We start from the raw sequence: 18,962 nt of genomic DNA, 5'->3' as shown, positions 1-18,962 counted from the left end.
TCCTGACTGCATGTGAGAGCAGTAGTCTGAAGAAGATCCCAAACAGTGTAGATGTGAGAACACAGCCCTGTTTCACGCCACTCCGGATAGGAAAGGGGTCTGATGAGATGCCGCTATGCTGCATTGTGCCTTTCATATCCTCATGGAATGAGGTGATCCTTTGGACATCCGACCTTTGCTAGTGGTCTGAAGAGACCACGTCTGCTGATGAAGTCAAAGGCTTTGGTGAGATCAATGAACATAACGTAGAGGGGCATCTGTTGTTCACGGCATTTCTCCTGTAGCTAGCGAAGGGAGAGCAACATGTCAGTGGTTGATCTCTCTCTGCTCGAAAGCCACACTGTGCCTCAGGGTAGACACACTCAGCCATCTTCTGGAGCCTGTTTAAAGTGACTCAAGCAAAGACATTCTGCACTATGGTCAGCAGGGAGATTCCACAGTAGTTGTTGCAGTCACCGCGGTCACCTTTGTTCTTATTGAGGGTGATGATATTGGCATCGCGCATGTCCTGTGGTACTGCTCCCTCGTCCCAGCACAGGCCAAGCAGTTCATGGATTGCTGAGAGTATAGCAGGCTTGGCACTCTTGATTATTTCGGTGTAATGCTGTCCTTCCCAGGGGCTTTTCCGCTGGCTAGAGAATCAATGGTATCACTGAGTTCAGATTTTGTTGGCTGTATGTCCAGTTCATCCATGACTGGCAGAGACTGGGCTGTATTGAGGGCGGTCTCAGTGACAACATTTTCCCTGGAGTACAGTTCTAGGTCGTGCTCCACCCAGCGGTCCATTTGCTTGCATTGGTCAGTGATTGTGTCCCCTGATTTAGATTTGAGGGGGGCGATCTTCCTGATGGTTGGCCCAAAATCTCTCAATGCCATCATACATTCCTCTGATATTTCCGGTGTCCAAGGCCAGCTGAATATGACTGCATAGGTGTTGCCAGTAGTCATTTGTGCAGCGCTTCTGGCTGCTTTAAGTGCTACGGATGTTAACTCGCTGGGGGCTTTCTTGTAATTCAACAGTGCAATGCGCTTAGCGGCTATGACAGGTTCCAGCTTTGCAAAGTGAGATTGAAAGCAGTCTTCTGCCTTTCTCTCTGCCTTTCTCTCTGCCTTTCTCTCTGCCTTTCTCTCTGCCTTTCTCTCGATACAGCACTGAAACAGGCCCTTCGGTCTGTGCCGACCAAGAACCACCCATTTATACTTTCTTTCCTTTTTTTTCTTTTGGGCCTCCTTATCTCGAGAGACAATGGATACGCGCCTGGAGGTGGTCAGTGGTTTGTGAAGCAGCGCCTGGAGTGGCTATAAAGGCCAATTCTGGAGTGACAGGCTCTTCCACAGGTGCTGCAGAGAAATTTGTTTGTTGGGGCTGTTGCACAGTTGGCTCTCCCCTTGCGCCTCTGTCTTTTTTCCTGCCAACTACTAAGTCTCTTCGACTCGCCACAATTTAGCCCTGTCTTTATGGCTGCCCGCCAGCTCTGGCGAATGCTGGCAACTGACTCCCACGACTTGTGATCAATGTCACACGATTTCATGTCGCGTTTGCAGACGTCTTTATAACGGAGACATGGACGGCCGGTGGGTCTGATTTATACTAACCCTACAGTAATCCCATATTCCCTACCATCTACACTAGGGGCAATTTACAATGGCCAATTTACCTATCACCTGCAAGTCTTTGGCGGTGGGAGGAAACCGGAGCACCCGGCGAAAACCCACGCGGTCACAGGGAGAACTTGCAAACTCCGCACAGGCAGTACCCAGAATTGAACCCGTGTCCCTGGAGCTGTGAGGCTGCAGTGCTAACCACTGTGCCTCCCCAGTGCTTCACACCTTTGCCATAGATGGCGTCTGAGGGCCCACTTGGTCTCTGCATCCCCTGTGGGAGTGTTTTGAAGGGCTTTTTCAAGCGAATTTAGAAACTTATGTAACAGCTGTGGATAAGAAATTCTGCTAGTGTTGATGCGCAGGCGGCCCTTCTGCTTGTACAACTACCAGGATAATAAAGATGTACTGGATAAACTTGGTCATTTATTGTCGAACAATTCCTATGTTTCTATCTAGAAGGGGAAGACACTGGTGATTTCATGTGAGTTATTCTGCAAAAGGAGTGGCTCCCAGATCGGGTTGTATCCAGTTCCCAATGCTCAATATAGTGACTAAGAAGGAAAACTTGTATTTAAATATTTATTTATCAGTATGTCTCATTGTGCTGCTCAACCAATGAATTGCCTTTGCGCAGTGACTATTGTTATGCAGACAAATGCAGCAGCCAATTGCATGCAACAAATTCCCACAAACAGCAAATGAGATGAATGGTCAGGTAATATTTTGGTGGTGTTCGAAGGAGGAATATTAGCCAAGACACTGGTAGAATTCCCTATTTTGCAAATTGTGCTATGGGATTTTTTTTTCATGCTTGAACAAGCAAACAGAGCCTCAGTTTAATGTCTCATCCAAATAAAACCACACCTCCAACAATGCAGCTGCCCTTGGATCAAGGCAAGCCAGGGTGCCATGCTGGCATCTTTTTTCTTCACTTCCCTCTCCCGAACTCAGTGGCTGCGATGCAGTTTCACCAGCATTTACAGTAGCTGCTTTGTGCTTCTATTAAGATCTGCATAGAGATGTCAAGCCCAATGACAAATACCTCATGTAAAAGCCAATGCAAATCCAACCGTTCCAAATGAGGCTTTTCTAACTTGTTGGAACCTCTGACGTTTGCATGGGTTGCTGTTTGTTAGGTTGTTCATCACTATACAGACCTTGGTAGAAATGTAAAGCAGCCTAACGAAGCTTTTCCAGCTGTAGGCATCTCTGAAATGTGCATCCTTAGCTCCAGCAGGAGATTTTATACAGTGCTAAAAATGTAGGTTACTGTGTTGGAATACTGAACATTCAGGGCCCAAAATTCTGATGACTTGGTCGGGCACGCATCCTACAGATCTGATCAGACTCCGGATCTGCCAGGGATGCACCCTGTCTGCACCATATTTGTTGATTCCCCTGAAGTGAGGGCTGAAGGAAAAAGCGTCTGCTTTCTAACTTGTGCAACCAACACAAATAATGGGTTTAGGAATAGGATGACCTCATTCGTCCTACTTGCCATCATTTGCACCTTCCAGTCCATCCAGTAATGAATGTCTGTTTTGTAGCAGGCTCTGATGTACAGGGAAGTTGTTTCTTAATGTGGACTACAGGTACAGCTTCTGTTGTCTTAATGCTAGCATGCAGAAAGCTGCCTTGAGCTCTTTTATCCTGAGGCAGTCTAGTAACTCTGCTCTTTTCAGTCTCCAGGCCAAGTCACAATTTGGCAACGTGGTGGCAAGGGTTACCCAATACTATCCTGGTTCTGTACAACCAGTGTAACCAGGAGCAGCATAGTGAAACTCAAATCCAATTTCATGTGATTGAGAAACCAATTGGTATGTTGAAAGGAAGATTCATATGCCTGCACAGTTCAACTGTCTCACTGCAGCATGCTCCTAGCAGGCTACAACCAATATAGAGACAGTGCTAAGTCCTGCAGAATTATTGTCCGCAATTTCGGAGGAAAACTCGTTCACCTATCACCCCTATGCTCACTGATCTACGTTGGCTCCGGTTTAAGCAATGCCTCAATTTCGAAATTCTGAAAAAATGTTGGTTAGATTTCCATAGCCATCCTTTTTTAGTATTTACAGCGATTTTACTGTCAGACGGAGACCAGTAAAGCTTTGCAGGTAAAAGTCGAGCATGCTGTGCGAAATTTCTGGTTAATTATAAATCAAATGTCATTAAGATTGGCAACATAAGGATGCATGAGATGATGGAAATTGTTTGGTGAGCAGCCTGTCAAGTCCAAAAAACAATATTTGTTTTTGCACTTGTTTTCCTTCACGTTTAAAATTGGACATTTTACTATTGCTGTTCTTGGGGAACCCTGAGTATCCCTGCATACTGATCTTCCATTTATTATAATTAAATCAATTAATTAATACTATCCTGTTTGCAAAGCACTTTTTAAAAAAAAAATCTAATGAAGCAGGGTTGCAAGTATTCCTCTGGTTGCTGTGTTGACAGAGGGGAGGTTTCCTCTCATCACTCCCTAGCAAAATCATCAACCCATTCTTTTTGAATTCATTAATATATAAATTGCTTAGCCTGCATTGTAATTGGATTGATGAGTTTCACGCCGAGTTGTTTGAGGCCTTGGAAGGGTTGAGAATGGAAACAACACCAGCTCTCAGCAAGTGTGACTGTAACCTAAAGAACGTGGAATAACCAGAAATCCCAAAATAGCCTGGGGAAAAACTCCAAACACAGACAAAAGCGGACTGCAAGTAAAGAGAGTGGAAAGAACACTTAGTATCCAATATATTGTAAATAGGAGTGGAAACCCCATAGATCTGGGTTCTGTACTCTTTGTGCCTCTCAAACTCTCAGGAGTTTCAGGCTGTATGTCACTGCATAAAGGAAGAAGTCTTCCAAAAACAGAACATTAAGAAAGAACTTGCATTTAAACTGCAGATTACATTCTCAGGATAACTCAAACTGCTTTACAGTCAATTAATTATTTTTGAAGTGCTATTACTGTTTTGTCAGCAAATATGCCACAGCAAGGTTTGCCCCACCCCCACCTCACTTGCTTATAACCTGTGACATTTTTAATATTCTTCAGTTCCGAAGAAGGGTCACTGACCCGAAATGTTAACTCTGCTTCTCTTTCCACAGATGCTGCCAGACCTGCTGAGTGGTTCCAGCATTTCTTGTTTTTAATTTAAGGTTTCACCAGCTATGGGAATTGATGAGCAGTTGATTTTGTTTTGGAATTTGTCAAGGGATAAATGATGACAATTCTGCCATGCTCCCTTCTCCAATATTGCTGTGATTTTTTTTTACATCAGAGATGCTGGCTTTCACGAGACAATGTAGCAAAGTATCAGCTCAGATTATGTATTTTAGTCCTACTGCGGGGTTTGAACCCACATCATTCTGACTTCAGTGATGAGAAGGATACCACTGAGCTGACATTATATTGCATCTTTTTTCTTCATTCTAACTCCCTAAGTCCAATAATCTGTGGAGAGAGAAGTCGAGTTAACGTTTCGGGTCAGTGACCCTTCTTTGGAACTCCGAAGCTCCGAACTCTGGATTCCGAAGAAGGATCACTGACCCGAAACATTAACTCTGCTTTTCTCTCCACAGATGCTGCCAGACCTGCTGAGTATTTCCAGCATTTCTTGTTTTTATTTCAGATTTCCAGCATCCGCAGTATTTTGCTTTTGTATTACTGTGTATGGGAGTCTGGCTAGACTCCGAATCCTAGAACTAAGAGTCTCCACTTCAGTGGGTATACTCATCTTGCACACTTTTTTTTGTTGCAAATTTTGTGACTGTTGCCAAAAGTTCAGCATACATGTCACGATGGTCTCTTTCTTCGTTTTACTGCATAGTGACCTCGCAAACAAAGCCCTTTTTCTTGCCAGTACATTCCATTCTTGTAGCTGTGTTAGTGTTGTGAAATGTTCATGATGATGGATAAAGTCAGCAAAAGCGCCTATAAAGAATGGGTCAATTGAAAACCACACTATCATTTTCTTGGTCTCTGTTCCCTCCTCCACCACCCTGCCCTCCACCCCACCCCCACAACCAACTCTCATCATCATTCCATCCTGCCTATGTCATCACCTGTTGTAACCAAATTTGTCCTTGAGCTCTACTGTCATCTGACTTTCAGTAAGGCCATTTATGGCAACTCAAGATCAAGGGTAGATCATGGACATTAGGACCTTGCTACAGCTGCCCCTTTTTTTTTTTACACTGCTAACAGAACACACTGACCTTTTTAAGGAGCCCAACCTGTTTGAGCAGTGGATGGAAGGCAGGTGGTATGGAATTTATGTGTCTACATTGTGCTTGGTCAATGAGTGCGATCAGTGATGTAATAAAACCTTCCTATACAACTTGTTGCACCAGCCAGCCAAGCATCTATTGAAATCCCTCCACACCTTGTCCAATGTTAATTAAACATCAATAGTGGCACTAATGAATTGTTGCTTTGAAATAGTCCTTGGTTTCTCAGCCACTAAAAGTAATTTATTTTGTGCTGTCCCTCCGCTCCCTGCAAAAAAAAATTAAACCGTATCAGGCCCACGTATTATAAGAACATCTAAGCACTGACCATTACCATTTGGAGGATAATAGCTTATATACCAATTATACATACTGGTTAAGAGTTGGTACAGTTAACTAAAATGCCAAATGTACCCTTGTTCCCTTTAAAAACTTTAATGACTATAGCCCACCTCCCTCCAAATGAATTGGAGTGATCAATGCAATATTGCACTACTTATGTCTATCATTGTTGTACGCACTGTCAAAGGAACAGAACCAGGCTCACCATATTAGAACTTTTTTTTTAAGTACATGCATATATTTTATTTTGTCCTCTATTCAAACACTAACTACTCCTGGACCCTCCTGAGTAGATGGATAGCAAGAGTGACAGGTGAATGATTTTTTTTTCTCAAAAGGATTATGGCTTCGTCGCTGTGGGAATTCCATGGGTTGGGGAACATGATTCCACTCAGTATCAGGATTATGTATTATGAGGTCAGACTCAGATTAAAGTTCACCTTAACCTGCACCAATGGACATTAGCTCCATATTGGGTGGGACCCAGTAGCATTCAAGGATCATCCTTTGCGAGTTTCCTGCAGGTTCCTAACAGGAGGGACTTGGCAAGATTTCTGCATTGAGTACTATGTAGCAAAGAAGTGGAGCCTACACATGGGTTTCCAAGCATAAGTCATGAACTGGAAAATCTCAGAAGGTTGAATCTGGCAGCATTTAATTTGGTGCCCTGCTTAGAGACTGATCCAAGAGTTTCTAATACCTCTTAGCTAGTTTTGCTGCTTTATCTGAATACAGCTTCCTGGCTGTCTTAGATCTGCTCCCCCACTCCCCAGTGGGTGCCCAAGATGTACCAGTACTGGCACAGGCACTTGCCTTATTTACCTAAATTCCTAGACCCCAGAAATTGTGCAAGCACATTCAGCCCCTGCTCTTAGTGGCACATCATAATTTCCACTCTGCCACAGACCAGTAAGGTGAATGGTCAGGTCCCTGTTCTATACCCAATAATGGGAATCTGGACACAGACCAGTCTGACTATATTATCATTATTAATTTAAAAACAACGTGAATTGTTAGATCAGATAGATGTTCTTAATAAAAGATAAAATGCATAAGAATAGAAATTAGATCACTGTGGAGGAGATGGGGGGAGGGGTGGTTGAAAGTGCAGGAGTTGTTTTATACACAATGGGTGGTGCTGCACATAATTTATCTGCCCCTGGTCCAGACTTGCTCTCCTGTCTATTCTGTATTTTCTATTTTACTCACCTCTCTTTGGTTCCTGGTCTCCAACTTGCCTTTCTCCAGTTCCCACTTTCTTCACTCTGAACCCTGAGCTCCTGCTTACAGCTCTCCTGGTCTCCTGCTCCCTGACTGCACAGTGGTGGCTGCAAATGGAACAGTCAGCAGTGCTTTTCAAATCAAATTTACCAAATGGGGAGAGGGAAGAGCTTAAATGAAACCAGAGATGTACCAGTATGTTACTATGGAGCCTACAATGTCATACAGGGTTCAGATAGCTCTGACATGCATTGGGTGTGGCCTTCTGCACACCCATTGCACTTGGTGCAGAATAATGCAGTGCAGAAGTGCCTGTGATGCTCAGGACCTGTGGACAAGGCTCATTAAAATACTAGCTGCACAATGTGGTCTCAGGACCTGAACAGTGATGCTGGATCTCCACATGATGGCTTACCTGTTTCTTAAGAGTTTCTGGTTGGTAGCTGCATCAAGTAGCTTTATGTTGATCCAGTGATTTCAATGTTTATTTTGTGGTGCCCTTGGATTTCACTACTGTACATATAGAAACATAGCAAATAGGAGCAGGAGTAGGTTATTCGGCCCTTCAGGCCTGCTCCGCCATTCAAAAAGATCATGGCTGATCGTCTAATTCAGTACTCTGTTCCTGCTTTCTTCCCATATCCCTTGATCCCTTTGGCATTAAGAAAGCTATCTATCTCCTTCTTGAATATATTTAATAACTTGGCCTCCACTGCCTTCTGCAGTAGAGAATTCCACAGGTTCACCACCCTCTGAGTGAAGAAATTTCTTCTCTTCTCCGTTCTAAATGGCATACCCCGTATCCTGAGACTGTGACCCCTGGTTCTGGACTCCCCAGCCATCGGGAACATCCTCCCTGCGTCTAGCCTGTTAGAATTTTATAGGTTTCTGAGATCCCCTCTCATTCTTCTAAACTCTAGTGAATATAGGCCTAGTAAACCCAATCTCTCCTCATATGTCAATTCTGCCATCCCAGGAATCAGCCTAGTAAATCTTCTTTGCACTCCCTCCATGGCAAGAACATCCTTCCTCAGATAAGGTGAGCAAAACTGAACACAGTACTCCAGATGTGGTCTCACCAAGGCCCTGTATAACTGCAGTAAGACATCCTTGCTCCTGTACTCATCCTCTTGCAATGAAGGCCAACATACCATTCGCCTTCCTAACTGCTTGCTGCACCTGAATGCTTGCTTTTAGCAACTGGTGTACAAGGACACCCAGGTCTCATTGCACCTCCCCCTTTCCCAATCTATCACCATTCAGATAATCTGCCTTTCTGTTTTTACAACCAAAGTGGATAAACTCACATTTATCCACGTTATACTGCATCTGCCATGCATTTGCCCACTCACCCAACTTGTCCAAATCACATTGGAGCCTCTTTGCATCCTCCTCACGGCTCACATTCCCCCCAGCTTTATGTTGTCTGCAAACTTGGAAATGTTACATTTAGTTCCCTCACCCAAGTCATTAATATATATTGTGAAAGCTGGGGCCCATGCACGCCATCAGTTATCTGTGGGTGTTAGCTAAAGGACTATTATTACGTGCTACAATTAATGGTAATCCAAATCTATCTTCTGGTACAGGAGTAAGGGAAGGATCATCGAATGCATGCAGGGTATCAACTACAAGTTTCAGTCTACTTTGGGTCTTTTCCAGGGTTCTGTGATGTTGGTCACTCCCATATGCAGTCTCCACATCTTGTATTCAAGAATATCTCAGTGCTTCCCAATATCCAATTGTAAAATAACTTTACCTCAGGACAGAAAAAGTACTGAGATACAAGGGTAAATAAAACGCTCCCAACAGACTCAAAGAAAGTTTGGATTAAACAGTAGATACCACCCTATCTCCAACTCGCTTCCTTTAAATAAGGCTTTCCACCAGGAGCACAGGATCACTTAACTGAACATGGATCCCTTCCCACTTGAACGGCATCAGATAGTGAGTAGAGGACAGCAGTTGGTCAAATCATAAATGTTAGATGGTGTGTGCTTTTTGTTTGAAAGTTCTCAGTTTATATTCTGTGGCTATAGCTTGATCTTGTATGCTTGCAGGTACACTCGAAACCTCGTGGATGAAGGAAATGGAAAGTTTAACCTAATGATTCTGTGCTGGGGAGAAGGACATGGCAGGTAAGGGAAACCACCGAGGAGAATGATACTGAAATACAGATTTTTTTTTTTAACCATTTTCTCTTTTGGAGTCAATAACACTTAGTAGGTATAATTCCACAGGTGCCAGGCACCCTTTGCCCAAATATCCATTTTCCATGTGTGACTGTTTGGTTAGTTATTCGCTGTGACCACATCATAGCCCAATAACATTTCCACTGAATATCCACTCCTGTGGGTTCCCAACTGCAGCCTCCTGCTCCTATTTTTCCCAGCTGCCTGCCAGCCAAGCTGTCCATTTAACCAGCTTCTGGGCAGGATGCAGCCCAACGATATTGTGAAGAGGCCCTGCCATTAAGATTGGCAGGCCTCCACATCCCCGACCTTGTTGGATTTGATAGGCTAATAACATGCTCCTCCGCACTCTCCCCGAGGCTATAGGGCCCAATTTTAACTCTGCAAGTGGATGGGTTTTGAATGGGTTAAAATCAGAACCATAATATCTGGTATGAATCTCTTGTCCCTCTGCCACACTTAAGTGTCGAAATGCAAATTTCTGCATCAGACTTTTTAAAAAAAAATTAAAGAAAGGATCATTTGGAATATACAATGTCAACTGTATTAGCTCAAATGTATTTTTATTTTATGAATGATGTAAATTGCTATGTATAATTAGCTCTACTCTCATTCAGATAATTGAACTATTACCATGGGTTGGGGGCACATCACACACAGAAATAATGGCCCCAATATTTACTAGGAGGCAGGAAGGGGCAAATGAGTCTTTAAATTAGCTGACGATTCCAGCGAGACCACCAACATGGAAACCCAGCCGTATGTATCTTGTGGGTCAGCCTCCCAACTAACAACTGGCTAAATTAATAACCTCTTATCATAGACAGGCAGTTAAAATCAGGGCAGTGATAAACCTTTACCACTGTGGGTCTACTTCCCTGTTAACAATAAGCAACATCGAGTGCCGAAGGGCCTGTACTGCGCTGTAATATTCTAATATTGTTTACGCTCAATATTTCAGTAACAACATTACCCAGAAAGCTGGATGGTGTCTTTACACTGGGAAATCATGTGACCAATTATCATGGACTAAGGACAATGTCTAATCTAACTGGAGTAGTGCTTATTGATTCTCTGCTCCATTACAGAAAATCACCTGGTTTATATGATTGCTATGAGAGATATGAACTCAAGGCAGAATGAAACTGAGAGCTAATCTGATGAGTCAAGTTGACCATGGTTGCTTTTGCTTTCAATCAGAAAGGAAAAATGGACCTGAATTCATGAACTGTTTGTCCATTGTCAGTAGGCAACAGTACTGATGCTTATCTGCCAAGTCAAACGATAAATAAACCCATTTTTTAAATACAATTTATGTCCTGAAACAACATGACTTGTGTCCATCGGACCTTGTGAGGAATCAACATTTTTTTCTTCCCCTCTTCCCTTTTTAAAATTCCCATTGTGCCAAATGTTTCGATTATGACATGGCAATGTTTTAACATAGCACACATTCTTGATTGACATTGCTCTGGGAACACAGCTGACTCTCCTCATTCAAAAGAACCGAGTTGGACTCCTGACTCCCCAGAGCTTGTCCACCATTTACAAGGCACAAGTCAGGAGTGTGATGGAATACTGTCCACTTGCCTGGATGGGTGCAGCTCCAACAACACTCGAAGCTCGACACCATCCATGACAAAGCAGCCCACTTGACTGGCATCCCATTTACTACCTTCAACATTCACTCCCTCCACCACCGACACTTAGTGGCTGCAGTATGTACCATATACAAGATGCACTGCAGCAACTTACCAAGGCTCTTTCAACAGCACCTTCCAAACCCGTGATCTCTTCCTCCTAGAAGGACAAGGACAGCAGATGCATGGGAACACCACCACCTGCACGTTCCCCTCCAAGTCACACTACATCCTGACTTGAAAATATATTGCTGTTCCTTCACTGTTGCTGGGTCAAAATCCTGAACTCCCTTCCTAACAGCACTGTGGGCATACCCATACCAGATGGACTGCAGCAGTTCAAGAAGACAGCTCACCACCACCTACTCGAGATCAATTAGTGATGGGCAACTAATGCTGGCCTTGCCAGTGCCTCCCACATCCCATGTGTCATGCTCCTGTAGGTTTTTTTTTCAGGAATATGCGGTTTGCCTTTCAGGTTTGCAAGGGATCAGTATTGCTTTAAGAACCAGCAAACCTCAGGAGTTATAGGAAGGTGCATTTTCATTGCCTTAGAAACAGCTATTTGGAGACTGGAATTCAAAGGGTGCATTCTCGTTACCATAGATACAACCACTGGGAGTGGTTGTTACAATTCAGTTTTGATTTGGCTTTTAGTTGAAGGCAGTTTGTTCTAACACAGACACAGAGGTCATAACTGTGTTTAGCACCTGAAAAAGAGCGCTCAACCATTTAAATTGAAGGAATAGGATTTTAGTCTATTTATTATTATCTCTCAAAATTCTAAGAAAAAGTCAAGCCAAAACACACACCTCTGGTAATTTAAATTGAAGAAAGTAAAGTTAGACTGTGACAATCTTTTATCCCTCAAAAACTCTAAAGTCAGCTTGATTCCATTGAAAGAGTTTGCAAGTCGTTAATTGTTGAAATTCGCTGGAGAAGGAAAGCAACATTCAATGAGGACTTCAAGCAACATTGGAGTCAAAATTTGCAAGGACTCTATTTTTTTCCTATTAAATGTTGTTTATCGTCATAGTGTTTAATTAGAGGAACTAAATTCTTAGAGTTAATTTGTTGATTTAAAGACACCTGGTTTGGTTAGCCTCATTCAGGAGTTAATAGATGGTACAATTTGGCTGGGTCTTTAATTTGGAAAGTTTTTTAAAATATATTAGCCGATGTGTGAAGCGACAGGATTAAATTAACAGTGCACTGGTTCCACCACAATCAGAATCATATCATATATTTTGATTTGGGGGCTTTGACAGGAGTGGTCAGTCATAACACATGAAAGAATTAAAAAGAAAAAAGCTGGACTCTCAAGTTTACAAGGCTTTGCAGCAGTTTTTTTTTACCTCGCGTGTTCTGACTACCACTTTATCCGGGGGGAAAAAGTACTAAAATTAACATGTCTCCATATTGTGCCCTTCACAAGGTATTGTATTCTCTTCTGTTTTACTTCCCCAATTTTTCCTCCTTTTCTCTCCTGGAGACACAGATTTTTCATGGGGACAGTTAATTTGGGCTGTGAGTAACATTGAAAAGGTCACAGGAGCTGATGGGCCTTTTCCTTGTAGTGACTGCTTCCACAAGAGTTAGGAAAAACATTGACACAGGCAACAAGAATTTTTATATAGTGCCTTTAATGTTTTTTAAAAAAAAAATCCGAAAGTGCTTCACAGACAGCAAGTCAATAAAGGAAAAGTTAGGAGGGATGATAAGTTTGGTCAGAGGTCCGATTTAACAACATCAGAAATAGGACCAGGTGTAGACAGACCATCAAGCCCCTCGAGCCTGCTCCACAATTCAATAAGATTATGGCTGTTCGACTGAATTCCATTTTCCTGCCTGATTCCCATATCACTTGGAGTCCAAAAATCTATCGATCTCAGCCTTGAATATACTCAATGTCTGAGTATCCACAGCCCTTTTGAGGTACAGAATTTCAAAGATTCATAACCAACTGAGTAAAGAAATTTCTCCTCCTCTCAGCCCTAAATGACTGAGACTATGAACTCTAATTCTAGACTCTTCACCAGAAGAAACAGCCTCTCCACATGTACCCTGTTAAATCATAGTGTCATCAAGTCATTTACGCCACTGAAGGAGGCCATTCGGTCCATCGAGTCAGCTCTCCATGGAGATATTCAGCCAGTCCTCCTCCTCCGCTCAATTCCTGCAAGTCTTTTCAAGTGGCCATTCAATTTCCTTTTGAAATCATTGATTGTTTTCACTTCCACCACCCTTGTGGGCAGCGAGTTCCAGGTCATTATCACTTGCTGTGTTTTTTTTAAAAAAGTTCTTCCTCATATTCCCCTTGCATCTCTTGCCCAAAATCTTCAATCTGTGTCCCTTAGTCCTTGTGCCATTTGTTAATAGGAACAGTTTTTGTTTTCTTGTCTAACTTAGCTAATCCTGTCATAATCTTATATGCTTCTATTAAATCTCCCCTCAATCTCCTTTCGTTCTAAGGAACACATCCTCCGTTTTCCAACCTAACCTTGTAACTAAAATCCCCAATCCCTGAAGCCGTTCTGGTAAATCTCCTCTGGACTCTTACATCCTTCCTGAAGTGTGTTGACCAGAATTGGACACAATACTCCAATTGGGGCCTAACCAGATCTTTGTAAAGGTTCAGCTTAACTTCCTTGGTTTTGTACCCAATGCTTCTGCTGATGAAGCCCAAGATCCCATATGCTTTACTAACCACTCTCTCAATATGGCCTGCCACCTTCAAAAATCTAAGCACATGCACCACCAGGTCCCTCTGTTCCTGCACACTTTTTAGTACTGTGCTACTAAGTAGATGTTGCCACTCTCTATTCCGTCTGCCAAAATGCATCACCTCATACCTTTCAGTATTAAATTCCATCTGCCACCTCTGCCTATTCTGCTAGCCTATCTATGTCCTGTTGCAGGCGTTTCATATCATTCTCAGGTTGACCACCCTCTGAGTGAAGAAATTTCTCCTCATCTCAGTTCTAAATGGCATACCTGTATCCTGAGATTGTGACCCCTGGTTCTGGACTTCCCAGCCATCAGCAACGTCCTCCCTGCATCTAGCCTGTCTAGTCCTGTTAGAATTTTATAGGTTTCTGAGATCCCTTCTCATTCTCCTAAACTCTAGTGAATATAGGCCTAGTCGACCCAATCTCTCCTCATACGTCAATCCTGCCATCCCAGGAATCAGCCTAGTAAATCTTTGCACTCCCTCCATGGCAAGAACATCCTTCCTCCAATAAGGAGACCAAAACTGCACACAATACTCCAGATGTGGTCTCACCAAGGCCCTGTATAACTGCAGTAAGACATCCTTGCTCCTGTACTCAAATCTTCTTGCAATGAAGGCCAATGTACCATTTGCCTTCCTAATTGCTTGCTGCACCTGAATGCTTGCTTTCAGCGACTGGTGTACAAGTACACACAGGTCTCATTGCACCTCCCCCTTTCCCAATCTATCGCAATTCAGATAATCTGCCTTTCTGATTTTACAACCAAAGTGGATAACCTCACATTTATCCATGTTATACTGCATTTGCCCACTCACCCAACTTGTCCAAATCACATTGGAGCCTCTTTGCATCCTCCTCACAGCTCACTTTCTGGGAGGTTATTTGTGTCCTCCTTTGTGAAAACAGAACCAAAGTATGTGTTTAATTGTTCTGCCATTTCTTTGTTTCCCCCTTATAATTTCCCCTGTTTGACTGTAAGGGACCAACATTTGTCTTCACTAATCTTTTTCTCTTGCTATGACTCACTGTTTTCTGTCCTTAAGCCAATATTTTTATCCAATTGGACACTGACCCTCATATTCCATGAGCCTCTTTTTTTTTTGACCAGACTTTTAAGTGGTTCCTTTATCAAACATCTTCTTAAAATCTATACAAACAACATCCAAAGCATTTCCTTTCATCAACCTTCTCTGTTACTTCATCAAAAAATTCAATTTGATTAGTCAAGCATGATCTGCCTTTTACAAATCCATGCTGGCTATCCTTAATTAACTCAAACCTCTTCAAGTGTGTATTGATTCTTTTCCTGATTATTGTTTTTTTTAAAACCTTACCCACCACTGATGTTCTGATGAAGGGTCACTGACCTGAAACGTTAACTCTGCTTCTCTCTCCACAGATGCTGCCAGACCTGCTGAGCATTTCCAGCATTTCTTGTTTTTATTTCAGATTTCCAGCATCTGCAGTATTTTGCTTTTATATTTGATAAACTAACTGGCCTGTACTTACTAGGACTGTCCTTATACCCTTTCCTGAATAAGGGTCTCACATATGCCATTCTGCAATCCTCTAGCACATTCCCAGCTTCAGTGAAGATTGGAAGATTATGGCAAGCCCTTCCATTATTTCCAGCCCCACTTCTTTTAGCAACCTGGGATGCAAGCCATCTGGAGCAGGTGAATTATCTAGCCTTTTTTTAAAAAGGCTACCAGAGAACTCCAAATCTGTCCAAAGTTGGGAAATTGCTTTTACCAATGCTAGCACTTGTCAGCTGTGAAACTCAGCATGATTTTTTTTTTAAACTGACCAACCACAAAGCTGCTGTGCTGAGCGCTCCTGCTCTCTGCAATGAGGGAGAGAGGGGGAACACAGAGCAAGGATGACAGAGGGGGGAACACAGGGAGAGAGAGTAATCAAGATCACTCCTGACAAATGGATATCTGTCTGGGATACTCACTGTTGCTGCAACAAGTATGCAGGCAGACATTGACTACTTGTGTAAGCAAAATAATGCTAAGTATCTCTCTAAATCAGTGTCCAACATAGTGATGTGAAAATAAGTCAATAAATTAATCTCATTTAAAGCCTCTTCACAAATACACATTTGTTGTTTTGATTAATAGTAAGATAAATTTTTAATGCCTTTTATCTTTCCAAGCCAGCCACCTATGTAGGACAAAAATTGTAAATAAAGGGTCTCCCATTTAACAGAGCTGAGGAGGAATTTCCTCTGAGGATTGTTAATCTTTGGAATTCTCTTCAAGACAGCAGTGGAGGCTGGGTCATTGAATATATTCAATGCTGAGTTCAACAATTATTTGGTCTACAAGGAAGTCTAGGGCTATGTGGGGGGCAGGCAGGAGGCAAGGCCACAATCTGATCAGCCAAGGTCTTATTGAATGGTGGAGCAGGCTTGAGGGGCCAAATGGCCTACTCCTGCTCCTATTTCTCATGATCTTTCGATAAGGTGCCACACAAGATGTTGTCTCACAAGATAAGAACAATATACAAGTATGCCGAGAGATTGGTTAAAAGGACAGAAAACAAAGTGTAGGAATTAACAGGTCATTTTCAGCTTGGCAGACTGTTACTAATGGGTTGCTACAGGGATCAATGCTGGGGCTTAGCTATTTATAATTTTTTTTTATTGACTTGGATCAGGGTTGTCCAACCTTTTTGAAGTGCTGTAACCGGCAAGGCTATTGACCAGGTGCTGGAAGGTGGGATTAGATTGGGCGGCTAGTTTTTTTTCAGCTGGCACAGACACAACAGGCTGAATAGCCTCCTTTCTGTGCTGTAATTTTTCTATGGTTCTAACCTCACCTGTGGCTTGAGTTATGGACTTTAAAATTTAAAGGGATGGAAATGGGGTGGGTTTCGAAACTCTCTCCTGCCCATCTTGGGGAGGGGGTGGGGGTGGTTGGTGAAGGTTGTTCTAATTGAAGCCAATGATCCCTTACTAAAATGATAATCCCAAACTCCTGGGGAATATCATATAATAGAGATTTGAAATAATTAAATGCTCTCAATCATCATCAGACCAAATGAATTAAAAAAATCAATAGAGGGATGAAATGAAGAGAAAAATATAATTAAAAGTAGAAGGTTGCCATTTCTCCCGCCATTTCTCCTTTTAACTATTGTAACACTCAATGCTGTTGACATTGCTGAAATATTATCTAGAAAGAGATGGGTGGTGATTTTACAATGGGAAATTAGGTGATTAATTATCAGTAAGTGGGGAAAGTCTAAGAACATTGTTTAATAACTGGAATATTTTGTGATTGATTTCCTGCTCCATTACAGAAAATCACCAGGTTAATGTGATTATTATGAAAGGTATGGACCCACAGGGCAGAATGAAAGTCCTAGGGCAATGGGTGGTAGTTTTACAGTGGGAAATTAGGTGATTAATTATCAGTAAGTGGGGAAAGTCTAAGAACATTGTTTAATAACTGGAATATTTTGTGATTGATTTCCTGCTCCATTACAGAAAATCACCAGGTTAACGTGAATCATATGAAAGATAAGAACCCATTTGGCAGAATGAAACTCTGTAGGAGACAATCTGATATGTCAATTTGACCATGGTTACTTTGCTTTCAATCCGAAAGGAAAATGGACCTGAATTCATGAATTGTTCTACAGCCATTGTTCTGGTCTAACAGTACTGAAGCATCTGTCAAATCAAATGACAAACAAACCTATTGTATAATTCCATTTTGTCCTGAAACATCATGACTTGTGTCCATCCAATTTTGTGAGGAATCAAACTCTTGCTTTTTTTTTTTCTTCCCCTCTTTTGTAAATTTGCAATGTACCGAATGCTCCCTTGTGTCATGGCAGCATTTTGACTTGCATTGCTCTGGGATCACAGCTGGACTCCAAACCAGATTTTTACCATCACCTAGCATGTCCTGACCATCTCTTTATCCTGGGGAATTGATACTAAAATTAACAGATGTCTCCATGGTATGCCATTCAGTGTTTGTTTTTTTTTTATCCTCATTTGTATTTCATCTACAAGTTTCTCCCTTCTCTGCTGGAGAACTGTAAGTGTCAGCAGGCTTTTAGAATATGCAGGATATAAGATCTGACACCAAAGTCCACATGAGCAGCGTTTCCAGACTCACTAAGGCCAGATGTAGCAAATTCACTGTTCATTTTTGTTTTGATCAGCACAAACCAGGAATAGTCCCCAGGACCTTTTGTACTGATGTGGCTCAGTGCTACCCTGGGCATTGCCTTTACTTACTAGCATTTGGGGAGCTCCTTGTTCTCATTTGAAACTTGAGCATCTCAGACAAAGCTAGGGTTCTCTGATCTGTGCTTTATATCAACTCTTTCATTTGTTACCATTTGTTTGAGTGTCTTTTGTCTGGTTGCTCCGCAGCAGTATCCATGACCACTCCAATTCACATTGCTTCCTGAAACTACTACAGGGGCAGCTGAAAGAAACACAGTTTAACTGGCCAGATGTTAATCACAAGAACCAGGAGCTGACCAAGAAATGGGAGAAAACATTTGATGAAAATCAGTGCACCTACATCCATGGTGAGGTTCTCTTTAACAATAAGGCTGCATTTTAAGTTGGATTAAAGCTGCCAGATACTATACACTGGGCGTTCTGACAGCCGGTTGGTAATAAACTTTCTTACTACTTTTAGTGTTTGATTGGACTGGTCTAGGTGTGTGTGCAGCACTATAGAAACTCCAAAGGAATACCCATCTAAAGCACTTTGCAGCTGTAATTACGTTGCAAACAATCAACAATACTGGAGATAATACTTCTTTAAAAAAATATTTAAGATGCAGAAATTGCATAAGAAATTAACACTGAGTTAAATGAAACTAAACACCAATGATTGTTCCAAACAAACCCTTACAGATGCAATAATAGGTTTCGGTTGAATAAGTCATCCCTCTAAATATTCAACTTTAGGAGGTCAGATCTGTGGATTGTCACATGACCCTTTATTTATTTTGGTAAAATGATTACCATA

The 18,962-nt window shown here is 42.1% G+C and overlaps 1 protein-coding gene across 1 annotated transcript in view; it reads left to right on the top strand.

The window, feature by feature from the left end:
* The window catches only part of LOC137351766 (cysteine dioxygenase type 1-like), a 43,323-nt gene that overhangs the window by 18,752 nt on the left and 5,609 nt on the right, over positions 1 to 18,962 (top strand). Inside the window, exons 2-3 of the mRNA XM_068016576.1 lie at positions 9,456 to 9,533; positions 18,353 to 18,513. Coding sequence (XP_067872677.1) covers positions 9,456 to 9,533; positions 18,353 to 18,513 — 239 coding nt within the window. The remainder of the gene's footprint in view (positions 1 to 9,455; positions 9,534 to 18,352; positions 18,514 to 18,962) is intronic.

The sequence above is a fragment of the Heterodontus francisci genome, chromosome 36, assembly GCF_036365525.1.
Source record: "Heterodontus francisci isolate sHetFra1 chromosome 36, sHetFra1.hap1, whole genome shotgun sequence".
In the NCBI taxonomy this organism is placed as follows: domain Eukaryota; kingdom Metazoa; phylum Chordata; class Chondrichthyes; order Heterodontiformes; family Heterodontidae; genus Heterodontus; species Heterodontus francisci.
The sequence above is the reverse complement of the archived record's forward strand: the minus strand, read 5'-3'. Positions and strand labels throughout refer to the sequence as shown.